The sequence below is a fragment of the Aquarana catesbeiana genome, linkage group LG03 (assembly GCF_042186555.1).
Source record: "Aquarana catesbeiana isolate 2022-GZ linkage group LG03, ASM4218655v1, whole genome shotgun sequence".
Classification (NCBI taxonomy): Eukaryota; Metazoa; Chordata; class Amphibia; order Anura; family Ranidae; genus Aquarana; species Aquarana catesbeiana.
In genome coordinates this window covers 244,068,484-244,088,275 of record NC_133326.1, presented here as the reverse complement: position 1 = coordinate 244,088,275, position 19,792 = coordinate 244,068,484, and the positions used below count along the sequence as shown (strand labels likewise).

Here is a 19,792-nt window from a genome sequence, read left to right as displayed (position 1 = left end):
GCCTAAGTATACATGCTAGGTTATAGAAACGCATATTGGGTAGTCCTGCCCCGCCCTCGCTCTTTGGGAGACATCATTTTTGCAGCGCTATGCGGGGTTTCTTGCGAGACCATATAAAAGCAGTTAAGGCTTTCTGGATTTTTTAAACATCAGAGTGTCTCAGTAGGAGAGGTATGGTCTGCATTGGATAAAGCAGGTGTGCAAAAGACACCATATTAAAAAGGTGACATCTCCCAAAAAGCGAGAGAGGAAGGGCCCCCCAAGCCTCCAGCTCCTTTACAATTTTGGTTATTAATGGGGGATAATTAAGTAAATACAGAGAAGATGGTTCACATCCTATTTGAATACCCAAGTACGTGATATGTTGAGTGGCCATGGTGAGCGGAGATAGATGTCTCCATTTAGTGGAAAGGTGTGGGTGTAGTGCTAGGACCTCACTTTTGTCATAATTAATGCGGAATCCCGAGCAAAGTCCTAAGTCTGTAAAGAGTTGTTTGAGTCTGTCAAAGTCTGATATGGGATTGGTAGAGAATAAGAGTATGTCGTCTGCAAACAGGGCGGAGCGAAAAGTTTGGTTGCCTAAGGTGATGCCACTGATCCCATTATCCGAGTTGAGTATTCTAGATAGGGGTTCAATCGCTAAGTTGAACAACAATGGGGACAAGGGCAGCCCTGTCTCATTCCCTTTGCTAGGGGGATTGTGTCGGAGACAAAGTCAGGGGTGACAAGACGCACCGTTGGGGAGGCATACATTTGCAGTAAAAATCGCATAATTTGACCCGAAAAGCCGAATTGTTCCATCACTTGAAAAAGCCATGAGAAACTGATGTTGTCAAAGGCTTTTTCCGCGTCGAGGGACATAATGGCAATGTCTTGGTCGGGGTGGGTTTTAGCGTATTCTAGAGCCATTAAACCTTGCGAATGTTTAGGGTAGCAGATCGCCCTGAAACAAAGCCATTGGGCTGGGTGTAATAGAGATGGAAGTAGGAGAGCCAAGCGTGATGCAATTATTTTAGACAGGATTTTTACATCCACGTTAATCAAAGAAATCAGACGGTATGATCCTGGTGATAGGGGATCCTTGCCTTTCTTGGAGATTAGTTTGATGTGAGCCTGTGTCCCTGTGGGAAGATAGGGCCCTCCGTCCCACATGGCTGCGAATACGTGTTTCAGGGTATCGGGGACAAAGTCGTTTGTCAGTTTGTAAAATTCTGCCGTGTAGCAGTCGGGTCCTGGGGCTTTGGCCGAGGCCATGGATTTAATCATGAGTCGGATGTCAGCTGCGGTAATAGGGGCATTGAGTGCCTCTAATTGTGTATTTTCGAGTTTGGGCAGACGTATTTTGGCCAGCAGAGCTTCTGCTGTAGGTTGGTCGCTTGGGTCAGCTTTATATAAATTAGTGTAATACTCTGCAAGTAGTTTACTGATCTCAGCAGGTGAGGTAACCAGAGAGCCTGCCTCATTTCTCAGGGTAGAGATGCGAGTAGGATGTCTAGGTCCCGAACATAATTTAGCCAGCATCCTGCCCGCCTTGTTACCAAACCTGTGGAAATGTAGCGTAGAGTATGATGTTTTGGCTGCTTCATGTTGTTCTGCCCAAAGGTCAAAAGTACGTTTAGCCTGTCTCCATTCTTGTATGTTATCTAGTGAACTGTTTAGTGTTAGCCGCTCATGAGCCAAGCGTAAAGCTTCGCTGGACTGTATTGTTGTCTGGTCCGTTTTTTAAATTGGGCGGTATAAGAGATGATTTTACCCCGCAAAAAGGCTTTGCCAGCTTCCCAAAAAAGGTTCGGGTCAGAGATGTGAGCTCCGTTGGTGGATATGTATTCCTCCCAGGCTTCTTATAGTGTATGACGGAAGTCTTCACTATCTGCCAGGTACGAAGGGAAGCGCCAGGTAGGAGAGGAAGATGAGAGTTTAGCTTGAGTTATGTGTACAGCAATAGGGCTGTGGTCTGATATTCTGTATGTTTGGGGCACTCATTGTGGAGATTAGAGCAGGGGAGGCAAAAAAGTAATCTATGCGAGAAAAAGTGTTATGTGAGGGCGAAAAAAAAAGGTATATTCTCGATCCGTAGGGTGCATTAGTCGCCAAACGTCAACGAATTGTATGGAAGCGATGGATTGCGCTAGGAGAGTAGTGTTCAGTGCAGGGGGGTACAGGTACGCGGTCTATGCGACGAGTAGTATGTGCGATCTGCCAGCGTGGACATAACAGAATTAAAGTCTGGAACTGTAATGTTTTAATTTTATTAAAAAAAAGGGGTAGGTGGATATCTGCACTAACTATAATGTCATTGATAATTGAAAGCAGCCAGCACAGTTTTTTGATCATCAAACAATAAAAATAAAAGTCCAAAATGCAGCGCTTGAATTCATAGGACAGTTCTTTCAGTGAAGAGATAGAAAATATGAAGGACCATTCACCAACTTCAGTGTGTATGGAAAAGCACACCACACCCAAGTGAATCCAATCTGCTTACCAGAAGGTATTGATAAATGAGCATGTAATCATTAATCACAGGAGGCCAGGGTGTCACTCTCCAAATACTGCAGGTAAACCGCAAAAGATCCAATCATCGAATCACATATAGCCACCAGCTCATTTGTTTAGCAGGTACGCCATTCAGCTGCAGCACTGGTTTATTTATTCTGACAGCAATAGCGTTTGCTCCCACGATATGTAAAGCCATGTCTCCAGCTCTGTAGGAGGTGATTTCCCCACCACAGTTAAAAAAAAGAGCATACAGTATATGCCGAAGCATGGGGGCAGGGGTGGAGGAGCGATTTGCTCCTAACATTAGGGGTGGATTGCCCCAATGCTTCGGCATATATTTTTTAGGCACAGATTAAAAAATGTTTTAGTTTTACTATGTTTTATTGTATTTGCTTTGCAAGTATGGTATGTCTTACTGTTATACTGTAATGTTACTTTGTTTTATTGTTAACCATCATTTGCTTAGCAGGTACACCATTCAGCTGCAGCACTGATTTATTTATCTTGACAGCAACAGCGTTTGCTCTCATCATATGTAAATCAGCAACTCCAGCACTGTAGGAGGTGATTTCACCACCACAGTTAAAACAAAAATGGTGCATGTATGCCCATCATTAGAAGTGGGTGGATGAAGGGTGGTATTCTAATGGTGGGCATCAATCTCTTTTTTTTCGTTCAGCCCACAGGCTGCATGAAAAAAAGAACATTACAATATATGCTCAACAAGGACCAGCAGCATACTGGTATGTTGCTGGACTTTGAGTGGTTATACCAGAATGATGCCTGCAGGTTCATCTTTGTATCATTCTTTTCAACCAGTGGTTGGCGTTCATGTAAAAGCAATACTAGTGGCTAATTAGTTTTCTAGACTGCTTTTACAAGCAGTGGGAGGGAACGTCCCCCCCCCACCGTCTCCCATAGTTTTATCGTAATACACTATTACATGCCTAGTATTTTGAGCCTTCTGGTAAGCAGATCACTTTACCATGTGGTGCTGAGTGCTTTCATACATATGCACTATACTGTAGCTGGTGACTGGAATATTATTCCCTTCTACTTTGGACTCACTATTTTGTTACCATTTTTAACGCTGCTTTTTTTAGACTTTGGCCTCTCAGCAAATAGCTTGGGGTGTCTACTTTCCAAAACGGGTTCATTTGGGGGTTTTGTGCTATCTGGGCATTTCATGGCCTCCGAAACTGTGATGAGCAGTGAGCAGTGAAATCAAAAATGTACGCCCTTAGAAAGCCTGAAAGTGGTGAATGGTTTTCGGGTTCTGTACGCAGTTTGACTGCCAAAAAGTCCCACACATGTGGTATCCCCATACTCAGGAGAAGCAGCAAAATGTATTTTGGGGTGTAATTCCACATATAACCATGCCATGTTTGAACAATATATAATTCAGTGACAACTTTGTGTAAAAATAAAAAATAAAAAGTTTGTAATTTTCCCACAACTTGTGGCAAAATATAAAATATTCCATGGACTTAACATGCCTCTCAGCAAATAGCTTGGTGTGTCTACTTTTCAAAATGGAGTCATTTGGGGGGTTTTGTGCTATCTTGGCATTTTATGGCCTTCGAAATTGTGATAGGTAGTGAGGAGTGAAATAAAAAATTTACGCCCTTAGAAATCCTGAAGGCGGTGATTGGTTTTTGGGGTCCTGTGCGCGGCTAGGCTCCCAAAAAGTCCCACACATATAACCATGGCATGTGTGAGAAATATATAATTTAGTGACAACTTTGTGTAATTTTCTTTTTTTTTTGTCATTTTTCAATCACTTGTGACAAAAAAATAAAATATTCAATGGGGTCAATGTGCCTCTCAGAAATTTCCTTGGGGTGTCCACTTTCGAAAATGGGGTCATTTGGGGTGGGGGGTGGGGTTTCTACTGCCCTGCCATTTTAGCACCTCAAGAAATGAGATAGGCAGTCATAAACTAAAAGCTGCATAAATTCCAGAAAATGTACCCTAGTTTGTAGACGCTATAACTTTTGCGCAAAACAATAAATATACACTTATTGACATTTTTTTTACCAAAGACATGTGGCTAAATACATTTTGGCCTAAATGTATGACTAAAATTGAGTTTGATTTTTTTTTATAGCAAAAAGTAGAAAATATAGTTTATTTTTTCAGTCTTTTTCCATATATATTTCAAAAAATAAAAATTGCAAAGGCAATCAAATACCATCAAAAGAAAGCTCTATTTGTGGAAAAAAAAGGACCTTAAATTTTGTTTGGGTATAACATTGCATGACCACGCAATTACCAGTTAAAGGGGCTGAAGTGGTTAAAAGCCCATTGTCAGGTAAAATATTCACATAGATAATATTTTACAAATCTGCATTTAGCAGTTTTCCCAGAATTCCTCACTAAGCACCAGGGTATGAAAAATTACTAAATATAAAACATAGTTTGTCAAACGCCTTTATTTTGGTGATTTTTTAACAAAACAAAACAAAACATTTTGGTAACTTTAAAAGCCAGCTGTTACATTGTGAGTAATACTGATATTTAATCTGAACCAAGGTCACTCATAAAAAAATGATAACATAAAATCCCTGCCTATTTCAATTAGAAATAACAAATATAAACAGACAAAGTAAATTAAAAAAAAAACAACAACACTGTGCATTGTCACTTTAGTCTTGCAATTAAATAAAAAAAATACCTTGTTATAATCAACAGCTTTAGTTCTGAATAGGTGATATATATATTTTACGTTTGCTTGAAGCTAATTGGAAATAAAATAGTTTTTGACATGAGGCTCAAAGCACAAATTTGTTACATATCCAAATCAAACTTTTACTATTGAATGCCTAGCTTACTGTAGTAAACAAGTATTTTGCTAAAGGATTTGCAAAATAAAAACTCAGAACATTGCAAAAAAAAAAAAAAAAATAGAAAAAAGGCCATCATGCATTTGGCAAAATAGCATTTAAGACTGTACATATTTGTAGTAAAATGAGCATGAGTATCATACCAACTAAAACTTGTGCCTGTGCTTGAGTGTTCTGCTAGAAGAGGATGAATCACTCTTTTAAGTAACCCCAGTACTGCAAGTCCCAAGTTCTAGATGTATGACCAGCAGATTTATGAAGCTGTATCCATAACATATCAATATTTTCCATTTGCCTTTCTTACAGCGTAGCAAGCCACAAATGTCCAGTTTTAGGTTCTTCAAAGGAACAAGAGGAACACTTTTTCATTCTCTCTTACTACTTTAAACTGCCACTGTCAAGAGATATTTGCACGGAGTCCTGGAAAATTAGTAGTTAGTACTGGGGATGTGGGCAGCCACAAATGTACTTGTCCCAGGCAGCTTAAAGGAATTAAACCCTCCTTGCAAGAAACTCCATTTGCATTCTGTGTTTGTTTAAAAACCAGTGATGCATCACATTTTAGCATTTTAGCATATTTTAGGCTCTAATGTAATCACCAATTAATAAACAAAGTATTACATGAATTAAAGCACATTAAGATATTGTAATGCTTGTATGAAATACAAAAAAATACAAGAAAATAAAGAGAGGAGTACACAGAAGTATCTGAGCTTTATCCTTGATAGTTTAATAAAGACCTCTATGATATTAACTCTATAAAGATAAAATAACTCTACCCAATCAGCTAACTAGGTTGTGCTACCAATAAAAAAGAATACAATTTCAGATTTCTTTTAAAGAAATTGAAACATTGCACTATTACTGGACCCAGTTGTATAATACTGTGTTTACCATTCACACATGAACTGAAATACCAAAGCACAACTTTAAAATAATGACTGAACAATACAAAAAAAATATAGGTAGACAAAGTCAGAACAAACACATTCATTAATTTCAGAAGCGTCAGTAACACAACAATTTCATACCTCCCAACTGTCCTTAATTTGGAGAGTCAGTTGTGGTTTATGAGCCCAAAAGGGTGGTAGGTCTTAGTAGATGATAGATATTACTAAATAATAGACAAATCTGGAGAGGGAAGGACTTCAATTTCAAAAATGCTTACATATTGTAAGATGTTGGGAGGTATGTATTTCAGAGTAACATGTTGTGCTTATCATCATTCACTTGTTTCCTCCTATTTTACTGTTTCAACGTATACATCACTGTAACACAAGCTGAACCACATCTTCACGCCATCCACTGTTACACAACTATTGTGAAGCAAGGTCACATTAACAATTACCATACCATACCATACCAAATGAACAGCTATTCTTTGTGATATTATGTTTTTCTTCATTCATGAAAGATTAAACCTGTGTCCATGAGAACATTGATAAACAAAATCATAAAAAAAAGTTCTGGCTTAACAGACATGACCAATGCAGGTTCATTTTGGAAATGTCACAAATATGAGTCATGGCACAATGTGGGCAGTTTTTTTTTTTTTTGTTTTTTTTACATTAAAGACATAATAGAGTATTAAAACTCAGATCTGTACATGAAATTTAAATTTACAATAGTTTTTTTATATGTAGCTGGTTGGCTTGCTTCATCTGAAATAGTGTTTTGAATGTAAGCTTTGGGGAATCCCATTGCCAGCAATGGGTGTTGCAAAAGCACCGCTAGCATTTTTTATTTCTTCCAACATATGTATTGTGTTTTGCTATAGCTATATACTTTATAATTACATTTTCAAAATGCTTTCTTTTTAGGAGCCACCTGTGTTAACCTTATTGAAATAAATAAAAGATTTATCAAACAGATTCAAATATTTATTGATAGTAATGCAATTGATTACGGTGATGTTCCATAGAATAACCATACTCAACATGGCTAAAATTTTCTTTAAAAAATAAATCAGACTTGATTGGCTGCTGTGGACAATACTTCCAATTTTCATTGCATCAACTTTCATCATAATTTTTTTGTGTATTTTCTACATGCAACTTTGGCAGGAAGTATGTCCACTGTATTGGAAAGTGTTTCTCCTGTACGTACCTATGTAAGTTATTATTCTCCAATCTGTTGTTAGAGACAATTTATATTAATGCTTCAGTGTCAATCCTTGATACCTGTTCATTCCAGTGTTCCCATGCTCCTAAAAATATCTTATTGTATTAATCACATGGATTCATGTGTTTTCCTATAATATATCTTGGTGCTTTGAAATATTTTAATGTTTACTACTTTTCCTAAGCACAGCTTATTTGCTATAAATATACTTTACATTCATAAGTGGGCCATTTATTGCACTATTTACACCGTGTCAAAACAACTGCATGTGCAAAATTTCACATAATGGAAATAGATCACTCTGGATTTTATCCCATGCCTGCACCTGAAACCACCCAGTGATATGTGTACATTTCAGAGTTCTTATATTCAGTTGTCATATTCAGCATACTGAATCTACATTCATTTGTTGAAGACATGAAGTTCTGTCTAATACAATGACTGTTTTTGATCTGACTGTCGGTCCAGAGGCCTCACCAAGGCTCGAATAAAAATAACAAAAATATGCAGCACACAAAACAGTTAATACAGACAGATGTAGTTACTCTTACACATACCATATACAACATTTGTAACTCTATTATATTTCACAATTTGTTATTAAAGTTGAATCACCTATGGATGGTGACTTTAATTCCACTGTACAGTCTAAGTTATTGTAATTTAACACTGTAACTTGCCCCATTTGATCATGCAACCGTCACAGATTGGCGAAAGTGTTTCATAAGGCATATTGGAACAAGTTAAAAATGATCTATTATCCTTGAAAACAATTCCTCGGAGGAGTTCCTGAATGCCTTAATTCCTATTTAAAGTTCATAATAACTCTGTTGGGTATATATAGGTTTATATATTTTTTTCTTTTTTTGGCTTAAGATGTTATTACAATAGTCAGAGAATGATGGTATCCTCCAGAGATGAGAAGCGAGTACACTGCACTCAGACCTACATTCAGAATTCAAGGTAAAATAGGAGGCCAAATGTTGGTAGCAGTATACCAAGAATACTGGGTAATATTCCTGCTGTGTCACCTGTAATGAAAACAACTGGATATTAATTATCTTGTTAACAACAATCCTCAGCCACCAAAAATATGTTCCTAAATTATAGCATCATCCACCAGTGTGAGTTATAGAAATTGTACAAGTAGAACAGGATTTTCTAGGTGCACAAATATTGACACAATTACATTTTACAAAATCATTTATGATTTTCATTAAAATATTTGATAAAATCAATACACATGGTATGCTTTCCTCTCACGTTAACCACTTGACGACCGCCTCACGCCGATGTACGTCGGCAAGGTGGCACGGACAGGCAAAATCACGTACATGTACGTGATTTGCCTTCCGCGGGTGGGGGGTCCGATCGGAGGTGAGGGGGAGGCCATCCGTTCGTGGCCCCCCCTCGCGATCGCCGCCGGCCAATCGAATCATTCCTTTGCTGCTGTATGCTAAACAGCAGCAAAGGAAATGATGTCATCTCTCCTCGGCTCGGTAATTTCCGTTCCGGCCCGAGGAGAGAAAACAGGTATGTGAGTGCACAACACTACACACACACAGTAGAACATGCCAGGCACACAAAACACCCCGATCCCCCCCGATCGCCCCCCCGATCCCCCCCAATCACCCCCCCGTCACAAACTGACACCAGCAGTTTTTTTTTTTCTGATTACTGCATTGGTGTCAGTTTGTGACAGTTACAGTGTTGGGACAGTTAGTATTAGCCCCCTGTAGGTCTAGGATACCCCCCAAACCCCCCCTAATAAAGTTTTAACCCCTTGATCACCCCCTGTCACCAATGTCGCTAAGCGATCATTTTTCTGATCGCTGTATTAGTGTCGCTGGTGACGCTAGTTAGGGACCTAAATATTTAGGTTCGCCGTCAGCGTTTTATAGGGACAGGGACCCCCATATACTACCGAATAAATGTTTTAACCCCTTGATGGCCCCCTAGTTAACCCTTTCACCACTGATCACCGTATAACTGTTACGGGTGACGCTGGTTAGTTTGTTTATTTTTTATAGTGTCAGGGCACCCGCCGTTTATTACCGAATAAAGGTTTAGCCCCCTGATCGCCCAGCGGTGATATGCGTCGCCCCAGGCAGCGTCAGATTAGCGCCAGTACCGCTAACACCCACGCACGCAGCATACGCCTCCCTTAGTGGTATAGTATCTGATCGGATCAATATCTGATCTGATCAGATCTATACTAGCGTCCCCAGCAGTTTAGGGTTCCCAAAAACGCAGTGTTAGCGGGATCAGCCCAGATACCTGCTAGCACCTGCGTTTTGCCCCTCCGCCCAGCCCACCCAAGTGCAGTATCGATCGATCACTGTCACTTACAAAACACTAAACGCATAACTGCAGCGTTCGCAGAGTCAGGCCTGATCCCTGCGATCGCTAACAGTTTTTTTGGTAGCATTTTGGTGAACTGGCAAGCACCAGTCCCAGGCAGCGTCAGGTTAGCGCCAGTAGCGTTAACACCCACGCACGCACCGTACAGCTCCCTTAGTGGTATAGTATCTGATCGGATCAATATCTGGTCCGATCAGATCTATACTAGCGTCCCCAGCAGTTTAGGGTTCCCAAAAACGCAGTGTTAGCGGGATCAGCCCAGATACCTGCTAGCACCTGCGTTTTGCCCCTCCGCCCGGCCCAGCCCAGCCCACCCAAGTGCAGTATCGATCGATCACTGACACTTACAAAACACTAAACGCATAACTGCAGCGTTCGCAGAGTCAGGCCTGATCCCTGCGATCGCTAACAGTTTTTTTGGTAGTATTTTGGTGAACTGGCAAGCACCAGCCCCAAGCAGCGTCAGATTAGCGCCAGTACCGCTAACACCCACGCACACAGCACACGCCTCCCTTAGTGGTATAGTATCTGAACGGATCAATATCTGATCCGATCAGATCTATACTGGCGTCCCCAGCAGTTTAGGGTTCCCAAAAACGCAGTGTTAGCGGGATCAGCCCAGATACCTGCTAGCAGCTGCATTTTGCCCCTCCGCCCGGCCCAGCCCACCCAAGTGCAGTATCGATCGATCACTGTCACTTACAAAACACTTAGCGCATAACTGCAGCGTTCGCAGAGTCAGGCCTGATCCCTGCGATCGCTAACAGTTTTTTTGGTAGCTTTTTATTGAACTGGCAAGCGCCAGCGGCCTAGTACACCCCGGTCGTAGTCAAACCAGCACTGCAGTAACACTTGGTGACGTGGCGAGTCCCATAAGTGCAGTTCAAGCTGGTGAGGTGGCAAGCACAAGTAGTGTCGCGCTGCCACCAAGAAGAAGACAAACACAGGCCCGTCGTGCCCATAATGCCCTTCCTGCTGCATTCGCCAATCCTAATTGGGAACCCTCCGCTTCTGCAGCGCCCGTACTTCCCCCATTCACATCCCCAACCAAATGCAGTCGGCTGCATGAGAGGCATTTTCTTTATGTCCTCCCGAGTACCCCTACCCAACGAACCCCCCCAAAAAAGATGTTGTGTCTGCAGAAAGCGCGGATATAGGCGTGACACCCGCTATTATTGTCCCTCCTGTCCTGACAATCCTGGTCTTTGCATTGGTGAATGTTTTGAACGCTACCATTCACTAGTTGAGTATTAGCGTAGGGTACAGCATTGCACAGACTAGGCACACTTTCACAGGGTCTCCCAAGATGCCATCACATTTTGAAAGACCCGAACCTGGAACCGGTTACCGTTATAAAAGTTAGTTACAAAAAAAGTGTAAAAAAAAATAAAAATATATAAAATAAAAAAAAATAGTTGTCGTTTCATTGTTCTCTCTCTCTCTATACTCTCTCTCTATTGTTCTGCTCTTTTTTACTGTATTCTATTCTGCAATGTTTTATTGTTATTATGTTTTATCATGTTTGCTTTTCAGGTATGCAATTTTACCGTTTACTGTGCTTTATTGTTAACCATTTTTTTGTCTTCGGGTACGCCATTCACGACCCCCCACCGTCTTCCGTGTTTTTCTCTGGCTCTCCTGTCTCAACAGGGAACCTGAGAATGCAGCCGGTGATTCAGCCAGCTGACCATAGAGTTGATCAGAGACCAGAGTGGCTCCAAACATCTCTATGGCCTAAGAAACCGGAAGCTACGAGCATTTTATGACTTAGATTTCGCCGGATGTAAATAGCACCATTGGGAAATTGGGGAAGCATTTTATCACACCGATCTTGGTGTTGTCAGATGCTTTGAGAGCAGAGGAGAGATCTAGGGTCTAATAGACCCCAATTTTTTCAAAAAAGAGTACCTGTCACTACCTATTGCTATCATAGGGGATATTTACATTCCCCGAGATAACAATAAAAATGATTAAAAAAAAAAAAAATGAAAGGAACAGTTTAAAAATAAGATAAAAAAGCAAAAAAATAATAAAGAAAAAAGAAAAAAAAAAAAAAAGCACCCCTGTCGCCCCCTGCTCTCACGCTAAGGCGAACGCAAGCGGCGGTCTGTCGTCAAACGTAAACAGCAATTGCACCATGCATGTGAGGTATCGCCGCGAAGGTCAGATCGAGGGCAGTAATTTTTGCAGTAGACCTCCTCTGTAAATCTAAAGTGGTAACCTGTAAAGGCTTTTAAAAATGTATTTATTTTGTTGCCACTGCACGTTTGTGCGCAATTTTAAAGCATGTCATGTTTGGTATCCATGTACTCGGCCTAAGATCATCTTTTTTATTTCATCAAACATTTGGGCAATATAGTGTGTTTTAGTGCATTAAAATTTAAAAAAGTGTGTTTTTTCCCCAAAAAAATGCGTTTGAAAAATCGCTGCGCAAATACTGTGTGAAAAAAAAAAATGAAACACCCACCATTTTAATCTGTAGGGCATTTGCTTTAAAAAAATATATAATGTTTGGGGGTTCAAAGTAATTTTTTTGCAAAAAAAAAATAACTTTTTCATGTAAACAATGAGTGTCAGAAAGGGCTTTGTCTTCAAGTGGTTAGAAGAGTGGGTGATGTGTGACATAAGCTTCTAAATGTTGTGCATAAAATGCCAGGACAGTTCAAAACCCCCCCAAATGACCCCATTTTGGAAAGTAGACACCCCAAGCTATTTGCTGAGAGGCATGTCGAGTCCATGGAATATTTTATATTGCGACACAAGTTGCGGGAAAGAGACACATTTTTTTTTTTTTTTTGCACAAAGTTGTCACTAAATGATATATTGCTCAAACATGCCATGGGAATATGTGAAATTACACCCCAAAATACATTCTGCTGCTTCTCCTGAGTACGGGGATACCACATGTGTGAGACCTTTTGGGAGCCTAGCCGCGTACGGGACCCCGAAAACCAAGCACCGCCTTCAGGCTTTCTAAGGGCGTGAATTTTTGATTTCACTCTTCACTGCCTATCACAGTTTCGGAGGCCATGGAAAGCCAAGGTGGCACAAAACCCCCCCAAATGACCCCATTTTGGAAAGTAGACACCCCAAGCTATTTGCTGAGAGGTATAGTGAGTATTTTGCAGACCTCACTTTTTGTCACAAAGTTTTGAAAATTGAAAAAAGAAAAAAAAAAATGTTTTTTCTTGTCTTTCTTCATTTTCAAAAACAAATGAGAGCTGCAAAATACTCACCATGCCTCTCAGCAAATAGCTTGGGGTGTCTACTTTCCAAAATGGGGTCATTTGGGGGGGTTTTGTGCCACCTGGGCATTCCATGGCCTCCGAAACTGTGATAGGCAGTGAAGAGTGAAATCAAAAATTTTCACCCTTAGAAATCCTGATGGCGGTGATTGGATTTCGGTGCCCCGTACGCGGCTAGGCTCCCAAAAAGTCCCACACATGTGGTATCCCCATACTCAGGAGAAGCAGCTAAATGTATTTTGGGGTACAATTCCACATATGCCCATGGCCTGTGTGAGCAATATATCATTTAGTGACAACTTTGTGCAAAAAAAAAAAAAAAAGTGTCACTTTCCCGCAACTTGTGTCAAAATATAAAATATTCCATGGATTCAATATGCCTCTCAGCAAATAGCTTGGGGTGTCTACTTTCCAAAATGGGGTCATTTGGGGGGGGTTTGTGCCACCTGGGCATTCCATGGCCTCCGAAACTGTGATAGGCAGTGAAGAGTGAAATCAAAAATTTACACCCTTAGAAATCCTGAAGGCGGTGCTTGGTTTTCGGGGCCCCGTACGCGGCTAAGCTCCCAAAAAGTCCCACACATGTGGTATCCCCATACTCAGGAGAAGCATCTGAATGTATTTTGGGGTGCAATTCCACATAGGCCCATGGCCTGTGTGAGCAATATATCATTTAGTGACAACTTTTTGTAAATATTTTTTTTTTTTTGTCATTATTCAATCACTTGGGACAAAAAAAATAAATATTCAATGGGTTCAACATGCCTCTCAGCAATTTCCTTGGGGTGTCTACTTTCCAAAATGGGGTCATTTGGGGGGGTTTTGTACTGCCCTGCCATTTTAGCACCTCAAGAAATTACATAGGCAGTCATAAACTAAAAGCTGTGTAAATTACAGAAAATGTACCCTAGTTTGTAGACGCTATAACTTTTGCGCAAACCAATAAATATACGCTTATTGACTTTTTTTTACCAAAGACATGTGGCCGAATACATTTTGGCCTAAATGTATGACTAAAATTTAGTTTATTGGATTTTTTTTATAACAAAAAGTAGAAAATATCATTTTTTTTCAAAATTTTCGTTATTTTTCCGTTTATAGCGCAAAAAATAAAAACTGCAGAGGTGATCAAATACCATCAAAAGAAAGCTCTATTTGTGGGAAGAAAAGGACGCAAATTTCATTTGGGTACAGCATTGCATGACCGCGCAATTAGCAGTTAAAGCGACGCAGTGCCAAATTGGAAAAAGACCTCTGGTCCTTAGGCAGCATAATGGTCCGGGGCTCAAGTGGTTAATTGATCCATTCAACTTGTGTTCAGTTACATACGGTGCATCCGGAAAGTATTCACAGCACTCCACTTTTTTCCAATTTTTTTTATGTTACAGCCTTATTCTAAAACGGATTAAATTTATTATTTTCTTAAGATTCTACAAACAATGCCCTATAATGACAACGTGAAAGAAGTTTGCAAATTTATTAAAATTAAAAAACGAAAAAAATCACATGTACATAAGTATTGAAAGCCTTTGCCCTGACACTCAAAATTGAGCTCAGGTGCATCCTGTTTCCACTGATCATCCTTGAAATGTTCTACAACTTGATTGGAGTCCACCTGTGGTAAATTCAGTTGATTGGACATGATTTGGAAAAGCACACACCTGTCTATATAAGGTCCCACGGTTAACAGTGTATGTCAGAGCACAAACAAAGCAATGAAGTCCAAGGAATTTTCTGTAGACCTCCGAGACAGGATTGTATCGAGGCACAGATCCGGGGAAGGGAACAGAAACATTTCTGCAGCATTGAAGGTTCCAATGTGGCCTCCATTATCCATAAATGGAAGAAGTTTGGAACCACCAGGACAGTTCCTAGAGTGGGCAGCCCATCCAAACTGAGAGATCGGGGGAGAAGGGCCTTATTCAGGGAGGTGACCAAGAACCCAATAGTCACTCTGACAGAGCTTCAGTGTTTCTCTATGGAGAGTGGAGAGCCTTCCAGAAGAACAACCATCTCTGTAGCACTCCACCAATCAGGCCTGTATGGTAGAGTGGCCAGACAGAAGCCACTCCTCAGTAAAAGGCACATGACAGCCCACCTGGAGTATGCCAAAAGGCCCCTGAAGGACTCTCAGACCATGAGAAACAAAATTCTCTGGTTTGATGAAACAAATATTGAATTATTTGGCCTGAATGGTAAGCGTCATGTCTGGAGGAAACCAGGCACCGCTCATCACCTGGCCAATACCATCCCTACAGTGAAGCATGGTGGTGGCAGCATCATGCTGTGGGGGTGTTTTTCAGTGGCAGGAACTGGGAGACTAGTCAGGATCAAGGGAAAGATTAATGCAGCAATGTACAGAGACATCCTAGATGAAAACCTGCTCCAGAGCATTCTGGACCTCAGGCTGGGGCGAAGGTTAATCTTCCAACAGGACAACGACCCCAAGCACACAGCCAGCATAACAAAGGAGTGGCTACGGGACAACTCTGTGAATATCTTTTAGTTGCCCAGTGAGAGCCCAGACTTGAACCCTATTGAACATCTCTGGAGATACCAAAAAATTGCTGTGCACCGACACTCCCCATCCAACCTGATGGAGCTTTAGTGGTCCTGCAAAGAAGAATGGGAGAAACTGCCCAAAAATAGGTGTGTCAAGCTTGCAGCATCATACTCAAAAAGACTTGAGGCTGAAATTCGTGCCAAAGGTGCTTCAACAAATCATTAAGCAAAGGCTGTGAATACTTACTGTATGTGCATGTGATTTTTTTTGTTTTTTATTTTTAATAAATTTGCAAAGATTTCTTTCTCATTGTCAATATGGGATGTTGTTTGTAGAATTTTGAGGACAATAATAAATTTAACCCATTTTGGAATAAGGCTACATAACAAAAACGTGAAGCGCTGTGAATACTTTCCGGATGCACCGAATATTGTTCGGTGAACCCGATAATCATGGTATGGTATCATAAAACAGTATTTGATACAATTTATACAGATGTTACATTCTCTACATGTTTCACCATAAACACGGCTTCTACAGGAGTTGTAGCAAAATACAGTAACTGTGTACAGACAACTCCTAAAGAAGCTATGTTTATGGTGAAACATGTAGAGAATGTAACATCTGTGGCTTGATCGAGTATCAACTGAATCAAACACTGTTGTATGATAGCATACCGTGATTATCAGGTTGACCGAAAAATGTTTGTAACTGCACTCAATTTGAATGGATTAATTGATGGGAGAGAAAACCATATCATGTGTATGGATTTTATCAAATATTTTAATGAAAATAAATTATTTTGTAAACTTTAAGTGTGTTAATATTGGTGCAGCTAAAAAATTCCATTCTACTTGTAAAATTTCTATTTGAATATTGGGGATGTGGTGCACTGTGTGAGCCATCTTCTATCCCATATATAGAGTATATCCCACCAGCATGAGTTAGTTTTTTCATATGAAAAAAGATAATGCCATGCATGTGTGCAAAAAGAAGAGCTTGGACTGAAGACCTTTAAAGTTGTTTTGCTCCCAAGGAACAATGCAGTGAATAAAAGTGACCAATTAAATGTAAGGGAAAATAGTTTCACTTTGCAAAATTAATGTTCATTTAATAATGAGGTGAAGCTGAGCTAAAGTTTTTTCTTTCTAGGATATTCTTTACAAAGTGAATTTTCACTTAGGTTTACTTAATTCACTAACTTAAGTGAATATTTTGCTCTACTCCTTTAGTAAATCAACCCCACCATCTGAAGTTTAGAATTACACTGTATGGGGCAGTGTTCAGATTTTATTGTTGCTTTAAATTAAGTTTCAAATCACACTGTGTTTTTTACTAAATGACTCAACAACCTTCACAATGAAATTGTCTGCATAATCACTTAAATTATCTAATTGTGTACATATAAAATAATTAAACAGGAATTTTATTTTTACACAATCGTAAAATTGAAGTGAATTTTTGTAAATCAGCCTAAGTATGTTCTGTTGGGCTGTTTTTCAAACACTTTTATTCCAAACAAATGCCTTTAACATTATAAAATTATCAATAAAATGTAAGCTAGCACTTTGACATCAGCTTTAGTTTGCAACTACATTTCCCCAACTATGATGACAGCAAAAATGTTATAGAAAAACTGAGCTTTAAGCTTTATTCTAAACATATGGTGCATATGTTCACATTTGTCCTGCTGTATATTGTGAGCTTTGTAAAGCATTATTTATTTGAGGAAAAGAAAATCTTACTAGTAGAAAGTTTGATGGAAGCCACAGCACCATCTCCTCCTTCACTGTGGGCCCGAACTTCCACAACATAGTCTCCTTCCTTTAGAACTGGTAGCTCTACTGAATGATGCCCGGTTGAATACAGCTTACCATCATTTTGTCCATTTGGCCTGTACAAAACCTTGGGAAAGGGAAATATTTAAGGAACATATATAAATAAATAGAAGATCTATCTTGTCCTGTGTTTTTTTTTTTTTTTTTTTACGTTCAGTTCTGGTAGCCCTCAGCACCAGGGTTTTTGGTGTTATGTAATATTTAGTGTTTACTTGCATGTCCTTGAGCCCTAACTTTAACCTAACTCTTGATCCTACCCTTACCCAAACCCCTACACTAATCTTAACCCCTAAAATGATCTCTTAATATTTAACCACTAGCTATCAGTTAACCCTTTCTCATATATATATATATATATATATATATATATATATATATATATATATATATATATTTATATATATATATACTTAACCTAAAACTTTAAATAATTGACCTGAATATAAAACATAACTACTCAAGGCTTAGCACTCTAAATTCTTAACTTTAATCCCACCTCAAGCCCTAACATGAAATGAACGCCTGAAAACCAACACTAACCTTTCAGGTGCTGAAACTATTGGCACCAAAACCATTCTTTTCAGCACTAACAGTTACCTATAAACGTGGTTAACTTACTTTATATCCGTTAACAGCAGATTCATTGGATAATGGTGTCACATGTTCCCAAGTGATAATATATTGAGATCCAGATTTCACAGCACTAATGATTCGAGGTATCTGACTAGGAGCTAAAGAAAACAAAGCAAAAGCTATATATAATTCTTCACATTGCAATAATATATGCAAAATATCCTAAACTACCCATTTACATCTAAAGTCCCATTCACACCTGAGCGTTTTGTAGCTCAAATCTTGAGGATCCAACAAACTCAATATGCAAAATCCCATGTTTTACTGTTCACATATGAACAAATGCCTGTAGCGTTTCTGCATATTTAAGGCATTTTTGAGCCTATACGAACTGGACTCTTGTCCCATGTGTTTTCAAACAATGTTTAAATCAAAAATGTCTGAAGATAGAATACAAATGTAAAACACTTGTAATATGCTAGGAATATGGTTCTAAAATGCTTGTATATGCTCACAAAAATGCTAAAATAAAAACGACTACAAATGCCCGTAAATCACACTCTGCCAATTTACAGTGCCTTGAAAAAGTATTAATACCCCTTTTTGTCATGTTACAACCAAAATGTAAATATATTTTATTGGAATTTAATATGAAAGACCAACACAAAGTGGCACATAATTGTGAAGTGGAAGAAAACTGATAAATGGTTTTCAAATTTTTTTACAAATAAATATCTGAAAAGTGTGGTGTGCATTTGTATTCAGCCCCATTTACTACTAAGTTTAAAGCAGGGTTAGGTTGTAAAAAAACATTCTAAGCTTTGAACATCTCACAGAGCACTGTTCAATCCATCATCCGAAAATGGAAAGAGTATGGCACAACTGCAAACCTACCAAGACTTGGTCGTCCACCTAAACTGACTGGCCAGGCAAGGAGAGTATGAATAAGAGAAGCAGCCAAGAGACCCATGGTAACTCTGGAGGAGCTGCAGAGATCTAAAGCTCAGGTGGGAGAATCTGTCCACAGGACAACTATTAGTCCAGCACTCCACAAATTTAGCTTTTATGGAAGAGTAGTAAGAAGAAAGCCATAAGAAGTCCTATTTGTAGTTTGTGAGAAGCCATGTGGGAGACACAGCAAACATGTGGAAGAAGGTGCTCTGGTCAGATGAGACCAAAATTTAACTTTTTGGCCTAAAAGCAAAATGCTACGTGTGGCGGAAAACTAACACTGTACATCACCCTAAACACACCATCCCCACCATAAAACATGGTGGTGGCAGCATCTTGCTGTGGGGATGCTTTTCTTCAGCAGGGACAGGGAAGCTGGTCAGAGTTGATGGGAAGATGGATGTAGAAAAATACAGGGCAATTTTAGAAGAAAACCTGTTGAGTCTGCAAGCAACTTTAGACTTGCAGAGGTTCACCTTCCAGCAGCTCAACAACCATAAACATACAGCCAGAGCTACAAATGGATCAAAAGCATATTCATGTGTTAGAATGGCCCAGTCAATGTCAAGACCTAAATCCAAGTGAGAATCTGTGGCAAGACTTGAAAATTGCTGTTCACCAACGCTCTCCATCCAATTTGACAGAGCTTGAGTTATTTTGCAAAGAAGAATGGGCAAAAATGTCATTCTAGATGTGCAAAGCTGGGAGAGAAATACCCCAAAAAACTTGCAGTTGTAATTGCAGAGAAAGGTGGTTCTACAAAGTGAAAAACAATAGAAGGTGTGGTGCTGCGCTAATCCAGCAACAAAGTAATGTTGCTAAAGGCAGCAGATAAATAAGTATTGAAATCAAAAACAATCT

The 19,792-nt window shown here is 39.6% G+C and overlaps 1 protein-coding gene across 2 annotated transcripts in view; it reads right to left on the bottom strand.

Moving 5' to 3' along the window:
* Nucleotides 1-4,910: 4,910 nt before the first annotated feature.
* Nucleotides 4,911-19,792, bottom strand: part of CNTN1 (contactin 1) — a 296,184-nt gene continuing 281,302 nt past the window's right edge. For both annotated transcript variants that reach the window (XM_073619929.1, XM_073619930.1), the window contains 3 exons: nucleotides 18,026-18,138; nucleotides 17,315-17,474; nucleotides 4,911-8,491 (listed from right to left, as the gene is read on the bottom strand). In XM_073619929.1, coding sequence (XP_073476030.1) covers nucleotides 8,412-8,491; nucleotides 17,315-17,474; nucleotides 18,026-18,138 — 353 coding nt within the window. In that variant the 3' untranslated portion in view covers nucleotides 4,911-8,411. The remainder of the gene's footprint in view (nucleotides 8,492-17,314; nucleotides 17,475-18,025; nucleotides 18,139-19,792) is intronic.